The sequence below is a fragment of the Olea europaea genome, chromosome 13, assembly GCF_002742605.1.
Source record: "Olea europaea var. sylvestris chromosome 13, O_europaea_v1, whole genome shotgun sequence".
Lineage (NCBI taxonomy): Eukaryota > Viridiplantae > Streptophyta > Magnoliopsida > Lamiales > Oleaceae > Olea > Olea europaea.
Window position 1 is genome coordinate 1,317,488 of NC_036249.1, and position 24,206 is coordinate 1,341,693.

Sequence of the window (24,206 nt, forward strand, 5' to 3'; positions counted from 1 at the left end):
ATGAAGCTCATAACAATTATATTTTTCATTCTCATTCTTACAAAAATGATAAACAACCAAGAACATAAAAAGCAAGTTTGATTAGGTGTCAAACAAGCATTGAAACTCCTTTTCCCCTCTATGAATATTTTCCAAATACTAGGTTTGGTTAATTGTTGGTCTACAAAAACATGTATTTGAAACAAAACTAAATTTCGCGTTGTTATGAATTGTGAACGTTACAAGCTTCTTGCATCGAAACTGAATCCACTTGAATATAACTCGTTGCCTATTATGATTTACAAATTATATGCCAAAAAATGGGACCCAAAAAATTAAATATCCTCAATGTTGCTTTGTATCAATCATGAATCTCAAGAATAATCACGTTTTCAATGGTGATGCTGAGGCAGGTTTTTTCAGTTGAACTCCATGTTGCACACCAACTTTGCTGCATCTTGACCGTGTAGAGCAGAAAGTTGTGGGCGAACCCTTGAGGAAATTTGAACAAAACTTCCAGACGTTTCTCTCATTCGTTGATGTCTTGGACCCAAGCCAAATCTGCCAATGCGACAACGTCATTTAAAAATAATAATAATAATAATTAGTGAAGTATTTCAAATCTAAAGTTGGGTAATAATCTTCCAATAGAATACCTTTTGGTCCATGGTACAATTATTATGATAATTCTAAATGTACATTACGGTATCCATAAATGTATCCATAATGTACATGTGAAATTCTTTGGAAAAACTGTTTTTCAACTCTCTAATGATGTTATGTCACACACCCTTATGGACACCATAATGTACATATAGCATAATCCAAAGAGAGATAAACCTTGAAGCACTGATTCAACTGCTGCATTTGGGATAAGCAACCCAACAATTCGTTGATTTTCTGTAGTGGCCACTACACGCACAACCCGAATCCGTTTATGGCTTTGGCGAGCCTGCACAAAATGATGTTAATGTTCTAATTACAACACATGGTAGAAGAGCAAAAAAATGAATCTGTAAACGTTTCTTGTTTTGACTTTGATGCTAACGAGGAATATGGATTTTTGTGGTTCCAAACTACAGTTCATCTTTTAGTCCACTAACTAAAAAGTAAGGTAGGCTACGCCCTCGGTTTGGAAAAGCCAAGAACAGCAACTATTGCTACTAATCTATGGTAATTCACAAATGACAAAACACCACCTTTCCTCCCTCCACCAATGCCCAAAATCCGTGTAGGGTAGGGTTGGCAACAGGGCATGTTGGTTTCCCCCCGCCCCATTACCTGTTTAAGGCGGGGCAGATTACTTACCCGTTTATTTATTTATTTATTTATTTTTTTTTTATAGTTTTTGATAATTCATTTTATTGCTCCTATTCATTCAAGTCAGACAATAATATAGTTATTAAATTTTTAAATTAATTTCTTTATTTTTAGAAATTAAATTATTAGAATATATTTAGTAAACTAAGATTTTTATTGTTTATCATATTCCTTAAATAATCTTAGTAGCCATTTTTATTATAATTAATGAAATATTATGGATTTTTTCCATTTAAAGTATTGAATTTTTAAAAAATAAATAAATAAGCGGGGCCGGGCCGGGCCCCTGTTACCAGTACCCACATCGGGGTGAAATTCCCCACCCCATACCAGACCCGATTAAGCGGCTATCGAGTTTGACAGATATTTTTGCCATCAAGAAAGGTGCCGTGGAAGGTAGGCTGATAGGAAGTACCACCAGTGACAAAGATACCACCACCACACATGCAAACACAGAGAAAGTGAAGTGTGCAATTCAACATTGGCAGCCACAGACTAGCTAATAAGAGCATCTGACAATATCTATCACTTCCAAGAAAATCTAAATTTGGACAGCAAGAAAAAATTATTCAGAAATGAAACAGGATGAATGTCGCAACATATTGCCTAACTCCAAAATTAATGCCGAGAGGAACTGATAAGTGGGAACCAAGAACATTAAGAATCATCACAAATGCAAATACAAATACTTCCACGTATTGAAGACGCGATGATGAGCACAAGGCACAAAATCCATCTGATCAAACGAAGCACGCGCAATAAAAATAAAATCAACTTACTTGCTTAGAAAGTGCTTTCTCAATAGTTCCCCAGACAGGGAGAATGAGGCCACCTAACACGTTCACTTCCTGTAATCTTCTGCCAACTGTACAGAAGTTTCCTAGCTTGCAGTTTGGGCCATGCATGCACTGCAGGTAAAAGATTATGCTAAGCAAGGTATTTGTCCGATATAATGCAACAGTAAACCATAACTACCATCAATTGATGAAAATGAGAAGAACTCAAAATATCCTTGACAAGAGCTATCGAATCATTAGATGAGATTTTTAAGAGCTGGAATGTGAGAAATAAGACTTGAATCTCACATCATGGTAGGGTCATTGTATGATTTTTACTTGGTATGCTCAAGGAATCAATATTGGTGTGCACACTGTATGACAGTTGACAATTTGAAAATCATGCTCATACATTTCAGTGAAACCATTCACTTCCCATAATACTTTTATTATCAGTCCAAATCAAATTATAATTAAAACCAATCAGCAAACAGGCGTGAGATATTTTGTAATCCAGAATACAATATAAATATGTTAATTACTATGAATATAATATATGTTGCACGCTCATAGCTTGAGTTTCATTTTTGTTTTCGGTTGTCTGTATACATAAATATACTTGGTGCATTTTCTCTCTTCTATTTCTGAATAAATGATGCATCTGCTGACTTCTAACTTTTAGTCACCTAGATATGGACCAAGTGAGAGCTCAGAGATTAATGGGATACTTAGATATGTAAATGTAAAAAAATGATGTTTAAAATGACAACACTAAGGTCCATAGAGAGAAAAAGAATGAAAGTAAAACAGATCTAAATTAAATGAAATCACAACCATCCAATAACCAGATGTCTTGTAATCAAGATATTATAAAACTCCACAGATTATTTTGGTTTGTGTTCTTCACATGTTTCATCGACACTGAATTATTATATTATCCAATATCCACTAGTGACTATAAATATAACAGACTGTTGCAATAAAAAAAACTGAGGATTAAAACTTCTGGCAAAATAACTCACCAACCAAATTAATAATTGTTTATTACCTGCTTTGATGAAACATCATATTCATCGTCCCAACCACTACGAGCTTTCTCCAAAGATGAAATTTTTCTGTATTTGTCTTTTAATTCTACTATAGGCATCTCCCTGGATATTGAATGAAAGCCACATAGAATGTTTAATAAATGATATGGAAACTATATAAGGAAAATGATACAAAGATATCCTGACAATAATTTATTTTGGCACCTGAGGGACTCTCCAATGGTTGGCCGGAATACTTTGTACATTCCAGAGGCAGAACTGAAACAAGAGAAAAGAAGTTGCAGTAAACAAACGTACTAGGCGGAATTAAAGATCTGGAATACTTTAAAATCACCATGTAATGAAGTTTAAATGTTATTGAAAACACAGCAAAGGCCCCATGTGCAGCCCAATTCAGCAGCACCTACACTTTTAAGGAGAAATTCCAGAGGTATGGATTTCAATTGGGAGCCACACTTTCAAGGCATATGAAAGTCAGCACCACCAAATAAACCATTCAAACCACCTCCAAAATTAATTAGATTTTGAGAGTGAATAAGCCATTTTTTTACTCCAAAAAGATGGGGTGGAGAAACATATTTACAGAGAAAACAGAGCAGAAAGTAGAAACAATAATCTGGAGGTAGAAAATTGAAAATTAATTTTCCAACGAAACCCAAAATACACAAATAGAGTATAGTTATTCTACATGGGTGCGCAATCAACAACTATAAGTTAACGTGCAATTGAAAAAATAAAAAATCTAAATACGAACAAATGCACCAACATGCTCAGACATGAACAAATCCTATCTTTTCATAGTTTAAAAAGCTTGCGTGCTCATTAGATCTGTTGTGCTACTGCAGCATGAACCAACACTTGGTTGATAATCTAGATTTATTAAAAATAGCCGAATGGCTATAAACCATCCAGACCTTGAGAGATGAATATGATACTGTCCAAGCCTCAAGGATACAAGTTTAAAGTGATTGCTTCGTATTTGAAGCAATAAATAAACCTTATTGTTGTCAGCCAATTTTACCATGACACTTGACAATGCTTATTATTAAATAAAGTAAATTCAAGCATAGTGTTTAGCGTAACATGTCAAAATAAATCTAAAATCCATACCCTTCAAATGCCAATATAAAATGCCGTCTTCCCAACCATTCCCGTCTGGACTCGTAGAATCCATTATTAGGCGAACTAGAATTGTCTTTCTGCTTTTCCTCAAGCAAAGACAGTGCAGACTGCATATGATGAAAGAAGTCACAGAACTATTATAGTTATCCAATCATTTCTAATATTTTGCATCCACAGAATCAAAATAATACCTCCCATGTCATTCCTCGATTCAAAGTAAAAGTGAACAGCATAGTGGATGCCCCAGACATATGGTCAACATGGACAGTCTGTCAAATGCGGATGTTAATATCTATCAGCAATTTAAATATATAAGAATGAGGATAGTGGCACGACCTTTGGAGTTCCTTTTAGTTCAACGGAGTTGGCTTTCATATCAACAATCCCAGAATCCAATTGTCCTTCAGTACGCGCATTTTGTATGAGAAGATCAAGGGTGCTGACAAATAACTCAAAGAGCCTGCAACAGTATTAGCATTCAATACTACGAAGCCACGTTGAAGGAGCAAACACAACAAAACTTGACATCAATCCACATACTTGTTCTGAATCTCCGGTGGGAGCCCTAAAAGCCTGTTGAGAAAACGTCCAACATCATGCATGTCCGAATCAACTATACGTCCAGAATTTTTTCCAGAATCCTTGCCACTACCTAGACAGAGAATTAATCAAGAGAAGATTTCAATGAAAAATAATGAAGAAATCCTTTTTAAGGTTATCACTTGGCAGTACAGATAACATCCCACTTAAGACTGATGAAAAATGCATTAAAGTTGATTTTAACATTCAACAATAGAGATAACAAAATGTCACCAAAATTCTTTCACGATAAAATGCAACCCCACCCCCTGCCCAACCCAAAAAAGAAGAAGAAGAAGAAGAAGAAGAAACAGGGAAAAACCTTGAAGAAATTCTATCTACATTTACTTTCCAACATATAAATCAGAAAATTACCGAAAACCGAATCTCTAATTATTCCAACAGATATAAGAGCAGTCTTTCCCTTCAGAACAAAATCTCGAATTGTCTCTGGTTCTTCAGATGAACACCCTGGTGGTACAACTGGTAAAGATTCCTGATTAAAAAAAAAAAAAAAGACGATTAAAACAAAGCAAAGATAACTTATACAAACATTAGAGAAATATAAAAATTAGTATGAGACCATCGTGTAAAAATAAATGAAGACCTGTTCCAAGAGTCCTTTATACATCATCATCAGGGCTCTCTTCCCATAAACACTATCATAATTATAGGTGCTTAGAGTTGGTCCGGCCCTACAACACAGTCAACAAAGCTAACATCCACATTTCCATGAATGGATACAACAAAGCCTTATTCACAATATATTAGGGTTGCATGTGTGGCTATGGTGGTATGGTAAAATAAATTGTCACACAGGCTCTCTATCAGAATACACGAGAATGATTCAGAGTTACCTCCGGTCTCCCTGTGTTAATGCTCCAAGAGATTCAAGTCTCTTCGCTACAATCGATGCAAACCGGCGTTCACCACCAAGGTTTGTGAAAAGCAACCTGTGAAGCATAAAATATATTTGCCACTTGTAGTCTTAAAATGACAGGTGTAAATATTGACAAACTCTACATGTAGTCTTAAGCATACTTCGGCTGTATGCCAAAAAAGTGTAATCCATACAACAAAACATTTCCAGAAGTCTAAGTAGAATGATAGGGGTACAGTACAAATGACCACTGCATATTCAAATTATCGTAGAATCCATTTCTTGTTTGAAGATTCTGTTGTATGTTTCTGAGATGGTTAATATTTTGTAATAGCTGGTTTGGAAGTATTAGGCTAATTATACTACCGTTCCTAAAATAGCTTTTCCAATAATAATTCAACATGCATGCTCTATAAATTCTTCTTTGTATTTAATTGTCTACATATGAACAAAAATGCCCTTTCTACACTTCTGTATCAAAAGAATAACATTTTCAGTTTGCATTGCTTGCTTAAATTGAACGTAAATGTGCACAAAGTTAAGCTTATAGTTTTACCGATTGCACTAATATTTGTGACACCCATTAATCAGATCAGAATTGTAAAATTTATCTCTACCTGTACTCAGGTGCGGATGCTTGATTAGATCGATGTGTTCTTCCAAATTGTTGAATTGCCCGGTCTGCACTCCAAGGTAGTTCTAGAGTTATATGAACTCTTCTTTTCTGTTGAGATATGGGGAGAATGAGAAGACGAGTAAGAAACAGATCCAAACTCAAATAGCACTTAAGAATCACGAATAGGTAGTTGAGTAAATTCTTATCCAACAGGAACTCATGGAATGAAGTTGAAATATAATGAAAATTACTTGATTTAAGGTTCTTCTATCTGCTTGCAATGAAACACCAGCTGACCCAGCTTCAGAAATAATAGCCACCAGCTTCTTACCATCCATGAATAGTTGCTTTTCATGCATATTGACCATTTCCATGGTTACATCCTTCCTAAACCATACCAGATAGTGACTTCACTATCTTAAATAAAATAAAGAAAAATGCAAGTGCATTCGTTCCCAAAACTCACGTGTTTCGTGCCTGATAAGTGACTCCTTTTCCATCAGAAGCCCTGACAAGCATGCCTCGCCTCCCCGTTATTTCTGAGACTTTATCAGGGCCTCCAAGCTGAACAGACATTGTGAGGTTATTAGCAGAAAAAAATTGTGATACATTAGTGATGTTGACAGGTATTTAGTTCGGATCGTGCAGATACCTGATCAATAATATCATCCAATGGATTGTTTGGAAGATCCATTGAACGAATTATTTCTAAAAACCTTGATTGACGCTCAACTGCTGCTTCATACCTAATCATATATTTCGATTTCCATTAATTAGCTAAATGCAAATGCCATCAAAATCGTGTGCAAGGTTCAAAATTAACATTAGCATGCTATCTAGGAAGGAAAAATGGTTGGCAAAGAAAACCTTTTATTGCACAAATAATACCTCTTAAACAATTCTTTAACATAGGCACGTCTCTCTTGGAGATATTCCTCTGTTTTTTCCTTGCACGAATGACAAGACCAATCCTCAGGTACTGCTTCAACAACAGGTGGAACTAGACATGCAGGATGGATAAGCTGGCCACAGCAGGAACATTGTAATAATTTCTTTCTTTCCTACACAAGTAGAGAGATGTATCACAGCTGGATAGATTAAAAAACACACCAACCATGTCCTATAAGTCTAAACGAGAGAGAGAGACCTCTTCTGAGTTGCATATGTTGCATATCTGAAACTCATCGTCAGATCCAACAGATTCAGGCTCAGTGTCAGCTGCAGTCATCAGAATGAGAATCAGCAATAATGAAAACCTTGTATTCTGAGAGAGATAGTGAGAGCATCATAAATTCAATGTAAGTTTAATGAGTGAAGAATGGGTGTCAAATAAAACGAAGTCATCAACACAAATGCCTAGATAACGGTGGAGTTGGGGGATCTTAAGCATAAATTTGAAATCTTTGTATGATTAAGTGATATATGCAATGTATATCAGAAAATCAATGAGCTGTTCAAATGTTATTCATAAGCAGCAATGCTCTTGACAAGCTTCATCAGGTTTACAACGAAATGATAATTTCTCAGTCATAACCAAAACTATTTTCTTTCGTGATAGAGAGAAGATTGTACTGCAGGAAAACATATCAAGTACATCTGGCCACTAAACAAGGCATATGAGAGCCAAGAGACTGTGACTGTGACTTAAATATAATCAAGAAGTCTTTGGGCCACTCTTTCGAGAGGTCGAGAGGGAATACGGAGACCGTGTAGTTTTCTAATGATAAGGCTAACTTAATTTTCACAGCACTAGTCAAAAGTTTGTCATCTTGCCCCAGCCTCTCTCCTCATGTTCCATCCACGAGGCCAACAACACATGCAAGACTTAAAAATTCCAAATGTCATTTACAAATTCATGTACTAAGCTGAAGTCAAAAGGAATAAATAATAAATTAATAATATCACAGATGAGAAGACATCAATGTTGTGATAGACAAAAATAATGCTAATTTTCAGAACCATGGCAAGATTTCGTTCAATATTGCACTGAAGTACTCATCAGATTAAGGACTCCTATAGTTTACTTTCTGATCCCCACTCGCTTTCTTCATCGCTTTCAGCTTGCCACTTAGCGACTTTCCTTACTCTCCCGGTGAAGGAAACATCAGGTGTTGTTGAGTGTCTCTTTCTTGGTAGCTCTTTCTCACTTTCATCTAAGCACAAAGGTAGAAAATGAATACTTCAGGATTCAAAAAAAAAAAAAAGAGAGGAAGATACATACTGTTCCACTGTACAAACAATATGGATACCTGGGAGAGGTTCAGGCTTCTCTGGCAGAGGATAATTTTCCTCGACAAATTTTAGCAACAACTCACGAGGTCCCGAGATGAAATCATCAAGTTCAAGACCCTATTTCCATGCAAAATAAAATTATAAGGAAAATTTGTTGAATACAAATTCATCGAGAAAATATAACCAAAATTCAAGGTAAAATGTTTATTCAACAAGCATTTTGATATGGATGCAATTTTAATTATTTTACCAGAGAGTATGACAAGTTGACAACATATATGGCAGGGATTTGGAAATCCAAGAAACTTAAGCATTATTGGAGGGAGGGGGGGGTGGGGGCTCACATATTTTGACACAGCTTCTTCAGTCCGTGCTTCTCCAGTACTCTGGAGGCCTATAACCACACACTTGTTTTCCATCAATGCTTGCTTAGATAGATTTATAACTGCTGGCACCTTGGCTGACATACACATGTGTCTAAAGAAACGCTACAGCGGTGCATGAAACAAAAACATATATGAAATGTGTATATAATGAAAACATTGAGCGTGTTCAATATACATTGTATATTTGCTGCAAACATGGAGAGTTGAATATTATAAACCTGATGGTTAGCCCAGAATAATCTCCACAATTGACTCGAGCTAGGCTTGTCACTGGTGAGGAATGCGGATGCTGATAGTAATTCCAGTCTCAACTCGGCCCAAAATTCTGCTGCTTTTCTATACATATCCTGAGAACAGCCAAGTGTCATGTGCCAATTTTGCTCGATAATTTCTCCTTTGTATTGCCTTTAAATTTTAGAATACTACATAGCTATATATGGAAACATTACAATGGGAATTAATCCCTGATTTTGTGCGCCAATTAGCTAGGCTATACAAGGTAATAAAATAAACTAATTAGCTTAATTGCCGGAAATAGACTCTAATATCAGGTGGAAAAAAGATAGTTGCATCTGTTAGTAGTTTATATGATCAGGAAAATCATTCAACAATTATCGTTTATACATGGATGAAGCTTGTCTAGAAAATCCCAATACTGAAACCTTGAAATTGTTAAGGCAAAAATACTTGCTGGAACAGACATGAAATTTTTTTCTTTAACACAGCGTCATTTTTCATCAACATAACATTAGAGGCAGATAAATGGTGAAGGGTGGACAGTCAGGCTATCGGTGGTGCAAACACATAATAGCAGAGTGCCTCAGTAAACATATATAAAGCATGGTTATCTGCACGTGATGGTAATACTGTAAAGAAATTCTGCATCCATCAGATTACTACAATTCATGAAAGTCCACCAATTCAGCATGATTAGGAAGATTTAGTAGCCAGCATTCCAGGATATCAACTCCTATTAAGCCTGAACCCAAAAAATATAACATGTGAAAATATTCGACGCGATTGCATTCCTCAGACATTCAATTAACACTATACAGGGCCCATTTGGCAGGGTTTTGAAAAGTCAAAAGCTACTTCTAGGACTAAAAGCTGCTTTGGGAGATGTTTGGATAATTTATGGAAGTGTTTTGTCGGGCAAGAAGAGCTTTCAGAGGAAGGTGACTATTTTTTCATAAAACTTTACAATAAAACACAGAAGCTATCCCCAAGGCAGCACACTGGGTGAGAAATCTCTTGTTCGACTAGTGGATGCAGTATAATAGGAGAATGTATAAGCCAAGTTCGGTAACTAGCCCTCAAAGGACCATATTTGATGTGAGAAAATGACAAATTTTTAAATTGCCATAAGTGCAGTTATCAATCTCCTTTATAATTTAGTATAACCAAGAAATTGCAGTATACCATCATGCTCGAATCCAAGGGTACTTCAACAACTTCGAATTCTGCACCTTCATAACTCAATGTACGACAAACATACATACCCCTAAAAAACAAAGTGTTATTTTAACTGACAAAATCATTATTCATGTTAATTGTTCCATGCAGTATGCTAAATCAAAACCTTGCTTTCATGTCCATGGCAACAAGTTCTAGGGCTCCAACACCTCCTTTCTCCATTGCACCTGCATAGAATCATGACAGGTAGCCACAACTTTGCAATCATAGGATAAACATAATCCAAAAATAAAATCGTGTAAATCTTTATGTTCACTGAAAAGAGAAGCAAAAACTAGAGATGAGAGTTTATACGAGTGTGAATGCATAAAATAAACATGAACGGCACATTATATATGCCTGAAGACCTACAGTTGTACCGTGCTGGATAACTAAGGGAACATACTAAACAAATAATGTAGCATGTGTCTATAAGAAATGCACAAGCAAGCAAATGTGTATAGCTCACCAACATCCAGGTTGATGAAATGCAGGAATCGTATTGACTCGACAATCAAAGCATGTATCAAATTATCTTTATCATAATCATAGTTCCTTTTGCTATTAATTTTCTCCATGCATAGATGAAGAACTAGAATTATCCCTCTTGTCCAACAACCATTTTATTAATCTCTTAAAGAGGCTGTGAGCATACTCTTCCCTAATGTTTTGGAGAAGGGTCTTCAGCTTTTCAAATTGTAAAATTAATGAGGTTCTTCTTTGAAAATTTTGAGCAAACAAGGAAATGGGATGGAATGTTAAAGAAATAAGCTTGTACTTCTTAAATTGGATTAAAAAATTCAATCAAAGCAATTAGCAAGGAAATTAATGATGAAACTGAAGATAAGTCTATAATTCAGCCAAAGGATATCTTCCAGCGTAGCTACATATGATCCTGAATTCATGAAAGATTAACGCTGACATAATTTAAACTAAAAATGCAATAGATTGTCTGCTGCAATAAATGGAAATCACACCTAAAAATTCACGGAAGTTGATGAAAGATGTTCCAACTCCCCAAAGACCAAGGCGAACCATATAACCCATATTGCGTGGTTCAGAAGCACCAGTAGCCGAGCAATAAATAACACGAGCTTCAGGAAGTCGAGCCTAATATTTTAGAAATCAAATTGACAATTAAATGTCCACTAAGAAACTGCAAAGCATAATGCTATTACTGCTTATTCTTTAGTTCACTTGGAAGAAAGAGAATATTTTTGCACTATTGCTGCAACTAATATCGATAAGCATATGTACACCATCAATAAAAGGAAATCGCAAACCAGTAAACTACAAGGGTGGGTAACATACAAGAATACAATCACATGAAATGGCAGGCCAAAACAGAAAAGCAAGATTTAAATTATATGATAGAGACAGAACAAAAACATAATACGATATAGAAAAGGCTATAAACGACTACAAATTGCTGAAGCATTCTACAGTATGGAAGGTAAGATACAGCATCATCTTGAACAATTCTACGAAGCTGAATTTATACACATTGCTCTCAAAGATTAGAGGAATCCATGTTTCTTATGTCTTCCATGACATGTATCTTCTCCAAAAACTGGTCATAACCCTCCCACTTCATATTTAGAGCTTTTATTAGACAATTCAAGGATGATCCCAACATTTACTCATTTACTTTCAGTCCTGAATTTCAAAATATATTTCCTCAAAACTCAGCCCTGGAGGAGAAGGTGTCATCTGAATATGGCAAGCTGCAAAATAGATTTAACTGCAAATTTCTTTAGAACAATAATCAGCAGAACTAGAGAATTTCAAAGGCAAACTGAGCTTGTTGCATACTGCTCATCCTCGCAACTAAGGTAAGAGTTTGAATTCCACTTCTACCAAGCTTATCAATTTCCAAAGACAGATGCAGTAAGATTCAGGAGTTAAACAGATTTCCTGAGGACTAATATTGTTTCTTTCACAGTTCATTTCACTCTTTTTTCAAGATTTTTGGCTTCCAAGTCTTGTCCTTCCCATCATACCGTACAAAATTACCTCCAATATCCTAACAAAATTTTAGCAAGCCTTTCCATAGCATGGCTGAATTATCCATTTTAAGTAACAAGAAACCAAACATATTCTTCTTGTACAGTTTAACTCTAACGTCATCATGGTTTTGAATAATCTTGTATCCATTTAATAGATCTTCAATAGCCCTGTCAATATAAATTATGTCTTGCATCTTCACTAGTGACCTTTGAATCTGGTTGAGACCCAGTGCATCATCAGATCCCGTCTCCTTAAGGGCGTTACTTACCCACTTTAAAAGCACATGTTAGATGTGCAAGACTGGAGCTTCTTCAAACACAAGAAGGGCGGGGAGGCCGTAATCGTACACATATCGACACGCATGTCAGTCAAAAGGACACTAAGACATATGTTTGAGTGTGGAAGTGACAATTAGAGGAGTAATTTTTGGAGTTAGGGTTCACATTTAGAGAGTGAGAATCTCAAAATGTTGATTACCTTTGAATGACACAAAGAGTGAATATTTATAGGATAGAGAAAAGAATGGAGGCTTTCTGGACGCTTGACACATAACCTTAACCCAATGTCTCATTGGTCAAGTTTCATCACGTCACAATGTCATATCCTATGCATCAATAGTTCTGTGAGCCCACGTGCTATCCTAGGCGAGTAAAAAGATGTCTGCTTTTAACCGTTATTATAGGTAAGGGTACATTAGTCTCTTTTCATGTGGCTTCATAAGTCAGACCAACATTTAAGGGGAGGGTCGGTCTCTACCGCTTCGTAATGTTATGCCATTAAGCATTGAGAATCCAGAAATCATCAAGGAGGAAAGTGACGACCCTGCATAAGTTATTTAGTCTCCTAAACTATGTCGACGAGGTGTTGGAATGTTCTTCATCGCCTCAAAAGATAATTAATTGCCTCAGAGAGCACTTAAATGGTATTCTTAGTTGGAGGTCATGTTGCTTACTACGTGGGCAGAGACGTAACAATATCAAAACTATAGTCTCTTCCATGTGCATCATTCAGAATGTAAGAAGGGATGAACATCCCACCAACACAAGCTTTTTCCCATACATGTTCCAGAAACCAAAATATAACACTAGCATAAGCAGTTAAAAGATTGTCTTCTCTCTTCTTTTCTTCTAAAGATTACAATCACTTACATGATTCATTAATATGATCGACTTAATTTGACACGTTCAAGTTTCAGGACTTCGATATTACAACTCAACCCGCTACTTTGGGGTATCAATTCAATGAACAAAGACGATGGTGGAGTATTAGGTTGCTAAATGAATAGATAGTTTCTAATATTTTAAAAAAGCCAACAGTATCCAACTTAATTCATATCCCTTCATTCTTTGCTTGACAAAAATGACATTTGACAATCATATTATAGGATTCAACAGAAACAAAGCAAATAAAACTTGTAGAGAGACCAATCATTACTGAAATATAGATATTCAGTGGAAGCGGGATAGTAATGCTGATGTAAGCATACAGAAATAGAGGTAGTGGAGGAAAGGGGATAAAGATGAGAGAAAGAGAGAGATTCCTGGCAAAATTTAACTTGCGTAATTGGGTCCTAAGACTTTTTCCTTCATGAGGCGAGGCGTAAGCCTCATAGCAAACAAAAAATTCAAAAATTTATTAAAATACAAATTAAGCTCATAATACATCATAGACATTCTTGAAAATTCACAATAGAACAATTTATAGAGTGCCAACAAACAGAAGAAGAATCTTCAAAGAAACTATTGTTTTCATTGGTGGGGATAGTACGCCATTCCCAACATAGGTTTTGTGACAGTAGGCTATTCTCAAAATGGGTCAATTAGATTTTTTATGTTGTGTGGGCCACAAGCCTTAAGGCGGTGCTGTGAGGTGTATGCCTTATACAACAGAGGCACACTCCTCAAAAAACTAAGCCTTGCGACATTTTTTGCATGCCTCATTATGAGGCGGCCTTAAGGCAGGTTTCAATTGGATTTTTTAAAAACATTTATTGGTGCCCCAGCAAGCATTGAACTAAGTGACAGAATGAAATTTTGAAAGAGGTGCAAAAATTACTCTAATACATTCAGATATCCTTATAGGCTGTAATATATCCTTTCTAGTTTGTCTAGTCATTAGGATCTTTTGAATAGCTGTACATTATTTCTTTTCTATCTTGTAATTTCTAGTCCCATATATCTGTATCATTCTTTTCAAATTAACAGAAGCTGTTAAGCCTTTTTAACTGGAAGAAAACCAATAGTAAATATATATCCTGGTACGGCTGAAGGATTGAAAGTGAGACGTGTTTCTAACACAAGTTTTAATTATCCAGTTTAGCAAAGTACACACCTGAATTTCGAGAACAGCTTCACCTGTTCTTGTAGGTTGCCCTCCAGCTTCTGGGACCAAATTTTTGGCTTTGTGACACTAAAATAAGCAATTAAAAAAGATGTTTAAGTTTTCCTTGCATGAAATATGCTGATATCACACAGGATTAGCTTGTGCAAGTCATGTTGATATATTCATTTCGTGGGAAGATCTGATACCTCATCAAATATGATTAGACCATCATACTGGGGTCCACACCATTGTACAAGCTGCTGCAAACGAGAACGACCTTTTTCAGAAGATGCTATGAGGCTGCTATACGTCAGGAAAACAACTCCTTCCCTAATGCCAACGGACTTCGAATCAAGCTTAGAATAAGAAAGCTTGTTCAAAGCATGCACTACAAAGTAAAAGTACAAGGAAACCAACTCAGAAATCCTCTAAACCTCAAAAACTTTAGTTAACTCCTAGCATACCCTTATACAAAAAGTATGATGTCAATTAAATTCGAAACATCACAAGCAGAAAGGTATAAAATTAAAAGTCAGGAGATTGAGACCTTATTACACCACCTTTTACGTAAATCAAAAAATGAAAACCTTGATATTGGTTGACCAAGTGTAGACTAAAAAGAAATTTGCCCTTGCTTATTGCTTCCATATGCAGATTTATTCTCTGTTTTTCCCCTTCCTATGGTTTCCACTTTCAAATTGGGAAATTAGTTCCACTATTGTGCTTCCGTCTAACATCAAACACCTTCAATTAAATGGCCACCTCACCAATCAGTCTCAAAATAGATGGAAGGACCAAATTTGAGAATTTAATATTTTTCGCTAAGTCCAGAAGGTGTTTCCAGAATCTAGACATATTGATGAGGACATCATTTTTTATTCACTTCTAGTTGAACTTTATTTATGTTTTAGATTATGTTTATGTAATTGGGCTTGTATTGACCCAAACCCGTTCTAGTTAGGGTTTTGTCTTTACTATTTAAACCTAATTTTCCATGTAATTTCATTATTTTTGATGAATAATAATTATTGAGATTCGTTGTGGCGTCTCCTTCTTCTCCCTTTCCCCCTAAATTTCTGCTTCTTCTCCGATTTCTCCCCCCATTCTATCCGGTTTCTCACTTCCTTACTTCTTCTTTCTATTCTTTAATTCGTCCTGCATCAAATTTGATATCAGAGCCAAAATCTGGGTAATTTTTCATCTACAATCCAAAACTTTCTCATAACCCCTTCCCAAAAACTTGTAGAACAATACAAACGAAGGAATTTGTAGTCAGGTAGCAGTCTTCTTTTATTTCAGTTTTCTTTCTTAGTTGAAAAAAAAAGGTAGGTTACTGTTCACACCCGGAATTTCCTTTTTTTAGATTCTTCTGCAATTTATTAAAAAAAATAAATCGTTACACATCTGTTGCAATTTCAGTTCCATTGTACTGTTCGCCCTTGCAACATTTTCATCACACGTTGGCACCATATAACAACTACAACAAACCCTAGCCCACCTTCACAATCCCAAATCCACGCTCGGACCATAAATCCCAATCCACAAACACATAATTCAAATCCAAACACTCATAGCCCAGTAATAGCGGGCCTATTTAATCAATATCCATTGACCTTTCATAACTCAACCCATTCCCAGCCCAAACAGTGGCAGACAAACCCAATTCCAAGGCTCTGTCTTCCCCGTCCATTTACCACTTCCAGAATCTCAATCCCCCACGTCGGCGACCACACATCTGCGATTCCCACCGACATCTTCCACGCCGGCAACTCCATCTGCCTCAACTTCCACTGCTAATCTAGCCATCTCCACCAATCGCTGCCAACATCTCCAACCCACGACATCACCGTCGCTCCGTCATCACTGGCAGGCAAATACTCGTCTCCGGTAGCCTCATCGCCGTCATCATCTTCTTCAACCCTAACCCATTTGGTATCAGAGAAACTCTATAGTTGTCTTCATTCCACCGCCACCCGGTTTGCACCAGTACTCACTCTATATGCACAAACCCACCATCGCTGCACCCAAAGCCACCAGCACTTATTTTCACATGCACATAAATACCACAATCAGTCCATAAATACATACATACACAATACTCACAACCGACTATAAATACACAATCTCAGTTCTATTGGAGTGAAATTGAAAAACAAAATCATTACCACAACTTGCTCACACCCCCAATTCTAAAAGTAGTTGACCAGCAACCAAAGAGATCAGCACAACACAATTAACCCAGTCACAACCACTATCGTATACTCATGACCACAGGCAATCCCGTTGGCCGAAAATAATCACTAATCCACCACCAATCCATCCGGAAAGGGATTAAAGCCAGCAACTGAGTCTTAGCGATATACACCATAACCAGCAAAATTATAGTCAACAGAAGCTTAAAAAAACGTTGGACACAAAGGAGGGAACATAAGCATACTTGGGGCCCACGCGTTGGCAATTCAGACCAATCGGAATACTCGAAGTCACAACCGAACTACAAGGAGTCACTGTTTTTATCCATCTTTAGTTTACACTACTACATTTTAAAATTGCATCATTTAAATTCTTTGTGTTGCTGTTATCTATATAATTTTAGCCTTAAACCCCACGTGATCGGAATTATTGAACGAATTGACTTTTCATTGTTCCCCACTTATCAACGTGATTAGAGACTTTAACTAGTGTTTGATCATTGCTTTGCTATTTTACATGTACCAGCAGTATTAGCTTACTTTGGATTTATTTAATCCCAAAACCTAAAATTAAAAAAATGGTTCAAGTTTTTAATTTCCATTGCTTGCACTTATTGTTCATTGATATCTCTATTACACGTCATTTAGCTGCTAATATAGTTATGTATAGTGGTCGGCTAGTCGTCTTATCACTCCTTGTTTCAGTACTTAGACATGGACTCTTCACAATTTAAGGCACTCACTAGACAATTGGCTCAACTTGTCACTAGCCAGCAACACTTACAAACTCAATTAACAGCTTTCCAAACCGAGATGGTTGCTACTCCTGAAAAGAGCAGAGATCTAGTTGCTAATCTGAACAATTTTAAGCAAATCCCTCATTCGATTGATATTAATAATTCTAAAGTGTCCCACAATATACAATATTGTCGTCGACGAGGTGATCAAAAATATTTTCAATACGACCGTAAGGATAGGGATAAGGTGAGTGAGCGAGAACGAGGCCATATTCGTCATGGTACTCATTCTCTTTCTCGTCATAAGGAGAGTTCCTTTAGAGACACTAATTTAGACACTCCTACTTTTGATGGTTGCTTAGATTTTGAAGTTCTTACTCAATGGAATGCCCTTAAACAAAGGAAGCAGTTAGTGACTCAGTATATTGCTCAATTTGAGGAGTTTCGAATGAAGCGTCATGTCATTGAGGATGAGGCCTTAACTTTGAGTAAGTTAATACAAGGTCTAAGAGATGAACTTAGGCGTGAGTTTTTCTTTCGAGGTGTCATTACTCTTGATCACGCTTACTCTTTAGCTCGAGACTAAGAGTTACTTATTAGTGCTCCATATGAAAAGCGTAGTCACATCGTTCACTTGTCTCATCAGCACCACCTCATCATAAGTCTATTATAGGACCTTCCCCATCTAATGTTCATCTCATATCGACGCCGCCTCCTCCTATTAAGTCCCTTCTAGGACCCCTATCTAATGCTCCTCTTTTATTGGAAAATAAGGGTCAAGGTTTTGAAACTCCAATGATTTCTTCTCACTTGCAGTACTTCAACTGTAAGGACTATGGTCACACTTCTCCCTAACCTCCGAGTCAAACGCTAGTCATTGAGGAACAAAATGATTTAATAGATAATCGGTTAGAAGATCAAATCTATAAACCTATACTTGAAAAATGTGATGACTTGAATGATATTGATTACGCTCTCTTAGATAGTATTCGGACTTTTCTTATGAATCTAGGTATTGTCCCCCTTGATCTCGATACCTCTCAATCAAGTGTTGTATGTCGTACTCTTATCCAACCCAAATATGTCGAGGATTTGCGTAATCATGCCATTTGCAAGGAAAATCTGGGACATTGAAATTTGGTCCTCCCGATTGTTCAAATTGCATATAACAATTCTATAAATGGATCTATAGGTCTTAGTCCTTTTGAAGTTGTTCTTGGTTATAAGTCTAGGAGACTGTTAGACCTTATTTCTATGTTCCCACATACTAGTGTGTCGATGTTAGCTGGAGCATTTGCAAGTCACATTCATGACTTGCATATTAAGATCAATAAACAACTTGACACAAGTAATGCATTATATAAACTTCAAGCTGATTTGCATAAACGACATTTTGAATTTAATATTGAGAATTATGTTATATTGCAAGCCCATAGTGCTGGTCCTTGTGAAATTATAAAGCATGTTGGTTCAAATACATATATCATCGATCTTTTATCACATTTTGACCACCATTCTATTTTAACTGTTAAGGACTTCGTTGCTTACAAAGGCTATTTTAACCCCTCTGATAATCATTTTCTACCTCCTTATTGAAATTCCTACACTGAATCTTTTGATATGTCTACTTCAATACCATCTGTCACAGCACACAAAGATAAAATTGATACTATTTTAGATGAACGTGTTGTATTGACCAATGATGGCAAGATTCAGTACTTCCTTATTTGTTGGGTAGATCGACGTGCTTCTCATGCTCCCATTATGTACAATCATGTGAAAATTTTGACAATGAGGTGCATGAGTATTGGTTATTTGGAGTCCAGTATCACTACTTGATTAGAAGGAAAGATCACCACCCTTGGCCAAATCATATTCTTGGGAATAAGCTACAGTTTTCAAGACTATCAATCATGAAATTTCGATACTTGGTTCATCAAAAAGATTGTCCTCCGTGGCTTGACTTGAAGCATTTGGAGTATCAGATTGACTGTAGCCTATAGTGATCTATCAACTCGACGGGGACGAGTTTTTCTCCCACCCCGGGAGAGTTGATGAGGACATCATTTTTTATTTACTTCTAGTTGGACTTCATTTATGTTTTAGATTTTATTTATGTAATTAGGTTTGTATTGACCCAAGTCTGTTCTAGGTAGGGTTTTGCCTTTACTATTTAAACCTAATTTTCCATGTAATTTCATTAGTTTTGATGAATATGAATTATTGATATTGGTTGTGGCATCTCCTTCTTCTCCCTTTCCCTTCCCCCTAAATTTCTACTTCTTCTCCGGTTCCTTCCCCCCCCCCCTTCTCTCCGGTTTCTCCCCCTTTCTTGCTTCTTCTTTCTATTCTTTAATTCGTCCTGCATCACATATCACCTATGATAGTGTATGTCTTGATAAATAGTTCAGTTCAAATGTGTGTGCAACTGAATGCCACCTTCCCTCCAATAAAATAAAAAGAAACTCAATGACCCCAAACATATGGAAAGACAGGAACATGAGAAAATAACAACCCCAATTTCAAGGCAATTAACAGAAAAAATTCATGAAAAAAAGCAGCATGTACCTTCTATACACGTTGCACCCACGTCATCCAAGTCTCTCCTAGAATCAAATTTCAAGTCTGAACCAATGGAAATCCACCTGCATAAGGTCATTATAAAAACGAAAGAAAAAAATATAGAACACAGGTTTAATTAGACCTCATGATACCAAACTTGCACTAACCAGTGCATATCACAGAACACTTACAATGCTTTCCTTCTCTCTTGGTGCCAGTTCTCCCATATTAACCCTGCAATAGTCCGTCCTTTACCCACACCTGCACCATCTCCAAGAAAAAATCCAGCCCTTGCACCATTAGGAAGGTGCTGGAGATGCCTCTGTCATGGAAACAAGAATAACATTGTAAACATTAAATACAACATACATATGTCTCTATGTGTGTCAAGTTGTACAAGCAACCTGACAAGCATAGACCAACGTTTCAATTTGCAAGCATGACAGTGCTTTTGAATTTTCCAGGTCATCCTTTATTCTCAGATCATAAGTAGGTTCAGGAGGCTGCACTGCAGATAAGGAAGATGTCTCCACAATAGGATCTGGATGGGGAGGCCCGATGGACAGTTTGGGAGGACGCTGAAAATGCAAAGAAAAACAGGAGAAAATTTAAAATTGTCCTCCTTAAGGTCCATAAATTCAAAAGAACGGCTCAATGCAGAGTGAAGGTTGCTAGAGAAAACAGATTATTCAAGGAGGATAAGGACTCATACGTAATCCATGAATGTATCTCCCACCGTTCCACCTTCATCTTCTTCGCGCTCAACTTCGATGGCTACCTAAATGGCGTTATTTCAAAAGGACAATATCAAAAATTTAATGTAATTCAGGGAAAATACACTATTGAAAGATAAACTCTAAAACAAGCAACTTCTAAAGATGCAATTTGTAATAAAAAATGAAATAGTTAGAAAATTCCGTATTAAACTCACAGAGAACTCAACAAAATATCTGCATGTGCCAAAAATGTGTTAGGAGACCCAACTTTATGGGAACTTTTAAGCAAAATGCTTCAACTAAAGGATCTAGATTTTAGAGTTCCTTCCCTCCAAATCGACCAAATTAAGACACTTGCAGTTTCATTTAAAGTCTCACTCCTTCATCCTCGTTAAAAGGATTATAAAATAAGCCTCAATAACCATAAGCACGACCAATCTCACCCGTAACATGGTAAATACAATGTTTTTCTCCAACTAAAAAAAGAGACAGGCCCATAATTGGGTCATCCTCCCTTACTGTAAATCAAGGTCTTTGGACTAATGGATGTCTCCTGCACAAGTAATCATTTTTTTTTTTTTACAAAGTGAAGGAGACTACTGTCGTATTACCCTGATTGTAATGCTATATCTTCTTAAGAGAAGAATGGTTCCATAAGGTCCCTTCAAAATTATCTTTTCAAACAAGAGCCGTTGAAACGGAACTCAACCGGCATCATCTAACTTTTTCGTTCCAATATTTTGGTTCAGTTCTCTTCCGTTTTCTTCTATGAGAAATGAAATAACAGATACAGCCATACAGGAAAAGCATAGAATTAATATGGAAGCATTTTTAAGGTAACTAAAAATGGTAAAACTCATTCTTAGAGGGATCCGAGGCTGATAATTCAATGAGTATAATTAGAGTCAAATGACAAATAAGCAATGTACAAAAATTCCTTTTTTTGGATGAAAGGAGGATCGTATTAAAATCGATGAATCGGAAAAAGAAAGAGAAAGAATAGATGTTAGATCTTCCTGCAAGAATGTGTTTTTGGATGCATGAGGGGCAAGTACGGGTTTTGTATGACTAAAAGCTCCAGCATGTACTATTCTATAAGATATTTCATTCTTAATAATTACTTCTCTAGCAAGGAATAATAATTTTGCGCATTAAATGGGATCTACAGTCATTTGCATTGAATTCTATTATATTTTCTATTAGGACATGGCAAGCTTGCCAAGTTAAACATATAATAATTACAAAGGAACGTCGAAGTTTAAAACATGAAAAACAAAGGTCTTGAGTCATTTGAAAACAGGTAATTAATGAAAACTATATTAAAGTTCGTAAGGACCAAGTTGCCACTATACTATCCCAAATGTTTACAATTTTCTGTAAAACTCTAAACATTTTCCGAGTTGCCACTGAATTTTCTGAAATATTTCGCAATTGCAACTTTAAAAGTTAAGCTCGTTAACTTTTAAAATGGAGCGTGACGGAAATCAATACTTTTTTGACGGAAGTCAATGTGATGGGTACTAGTCCAAATGTTAAAGCTGAAATACGAGATAAGAATGTATATTCCAATGAAGTATCTCAGTGAAGAATGACAAGGTTTAATCTTTGACACTGGAAAGTCACCTTTCACTAACTTTTGTATTTTCGGTTCTTCCAATGATTCAACATCTGAACTTTTTATTCTTATTAAGTAGGTCTCTTAACTTTAAACTATCAGTTGAGACTAACCAACTGAATATGCAGAAGTAATAATCTCACAAAACTTCACATGAACCACAGTGAAATCCCCGAGGTAAGAGGGTTTATCTGAATAGACATCACACGAATCTTAATTGCTGAGATTGGAGCAAATTATTTATGAAAAAATCCACCTATAAACCATTCATAATGGACTATCATTTAGTCTTTTCGGCATAAAAATTGCAATTAGCTCTGAGTAGAGATTCCTTCATAAGGCAATCCATAGCTATTACTTACTAAACAGAGCACGATTAATCATGAATCAATATAATGCATAGTCAGTAGTATGATACGTTCCCTCACTCAAAAATCCACAAGTGTAATACACTTAATTGGTAATGTCCCGCAAATTTTTATAAATGATCCCCAGACTTGGCTATCCATTTGCACGGGAGTCCAAAATTCACATTCACAGCAAAGAAATCCAATGGCATTCAAACATTCCAATTTCCATGTCACTACATACTTTGCAACCACAAAAAATTAAAAGCGAAAAATAGGAGAAATAAAATGAGGAAACCTCATTGACTTCTTCAGAAGGCGGGGGCAGGCGAAAATCCGGAGAAAGATGTCGAAACTTTGAGAGATCGACTGTCAGTTCAATGCCGCACTGAGGACAATTGAAGCGTGACAAGCCATGGGGAACATTAAGCAAGGCCTTGCAGTGCGCGCAAGGCAGCTGTATCTTCGTCGGATCAATGCCGTAGGCCTGAACGTTGCGCTGTTGATGGGCCTCTGCCTGGTTGGGCTGCATCAGCTCGGGCGGCAGCATTTGCGGCAATTTGCAACTAGGGCACGCGAACTCCGTCAAACCCGGGCCCACTGTCAGAACCATCTTGCATCCCGCGCAACGCACCTGGCAACCCCCAACGTTTCCTCCGGTAAATTGGGCGGGAGCTGGAGGCGGTGGCGTTAGAGGAGGCGGAGGAGGATGGGTAATCGGGGGCGGCGGCACCGATGGCTGCCCCATTTAGATTTATTCTATACTCCAAAAATTTGTAAATGTTATTGAAATTGAAAAGAAAAAATAGTAGATTTGAGGAATTATTACAGTGTTACAGAAAATTGGAGGAATTTGATGAAGAACGGGCAAAGGGAATAATGGATTTTCGCGGTGGGTGCGGTTTCGACGAGCACTGTGCCGATTCTCGAGTCTTGGCGCTCAATGTGTGCATGCGGAGTCACCTTATTTCAACGGCTCATTACAATTGTACTCTCTTTCTACCTTGGCTCCGGGGGATTTTCATTTTTATTTCTTTTTTTCCTTAATAGAGGGAAATTTGATCTGCCACTATTTGTTCTACCACTTTTGGAAGCCCCTCGATTATGTCACCATATCTCAATTTTACCTTGAAAAATTATACAATTACGTCATGAAGAATTAGCCGACCTACTAATGATATAAATATTACCGTTGCTTTGACTTTACTCACATTAGTGTCATATTTCTATGCGGGTCTTACCAAAAATTGATTAAGTTATTTCAGGATAACCAATGCTTAAATCCGACTCTACCCAAATTTTACTAGTTCGCCCCAA

The 24,206-nt window shown here is 36.7% G+C and overlaps 1 protein-coding gene across 1 annotated transcript; it reads right to left on the minus strand.

Annotated features, from left to right (window-relative positions):
• Window positions 1–99: 99 nt before the first annotated feature.
• Window positions 100–23,885, minus strand: LOC111407205 (protein FORGETTER 1-like). Its single transcript, XM_023036544.1, has 32 exons — window positions 23,188–23,885; window positions 20,924–20,989; window positions 20,616–20,789; window positions 20,403–20,533; window positions 20,218–20,294; window positions 14,927–15,108; window positions 14,730–14,807; window positions 11,369–11,501; window positions 10,519–10,579; window positions 10,359–10,440; window positions 9,158–9,286; window positions 8,898–9,041; window positions 8,571–8,670; window positions 8,346–8,474; window positions 7,469–7,539; window positions 7,210–7,382; window positions 6,974–7,067; window positions 6,788–6,885; window positions 6,573–6,708; window positions 6,323–6,429; window positions 5,683–5,778; window positions 5,433–5,520; window positions 5,201–5,321; window positions 4,787–4,898; window positions 4,583–4,706; window positions 4,438–4,515; window positions 4,235–4,353; window positions 3,329–3,382; window positions 3,124–3,226; window positions 2,079–2,207; window positions 820–931; window positions 100–540 (listed from the first exon to the last, which is right to left on the minus strand). Exons 1-32 carry the CDS (start codon window positions 23,635–23,637, stop codon window positions 509–511), a joined length of 3,783 nt encoding a protein of 1,260 aa, XP_022892312.1. The 5' UTR covers window positions 23,638–23,885; the 3' UTR covers window positions 100–508.
• Between the last annotated feature and the right edge of the window lie 321 nt (window positions 23,886–24,206).

What these genes read in the sequence shown, in the direction of transcription:
- LOC111407205 (XM_023036544.1), bottom strand. Translation starts at nt 23,637, where the DNA reads ATGGGGCAGCCATCGGTGCCGCCGCCCCCGATTACCCATCCTCCTCCG. An exon ending in ATGATGTTTCATCAAAGCAG is followed by an intron (nt 2,208 to 3,123) that starts GTAATAAACAAT and finishes TTTTACCTGCAG; the next exon opens with TGCATGCATGGCCCAAACTG. An exon ending in AGTTGAATCAGTGCTTCAAG is followed by an intron (nt 541 to 819) that starts GTTTATCTCTCT and finishes TCGCATTGGCAG; the next exon opens with ATTTGGCTTGGGTCCAAGAC.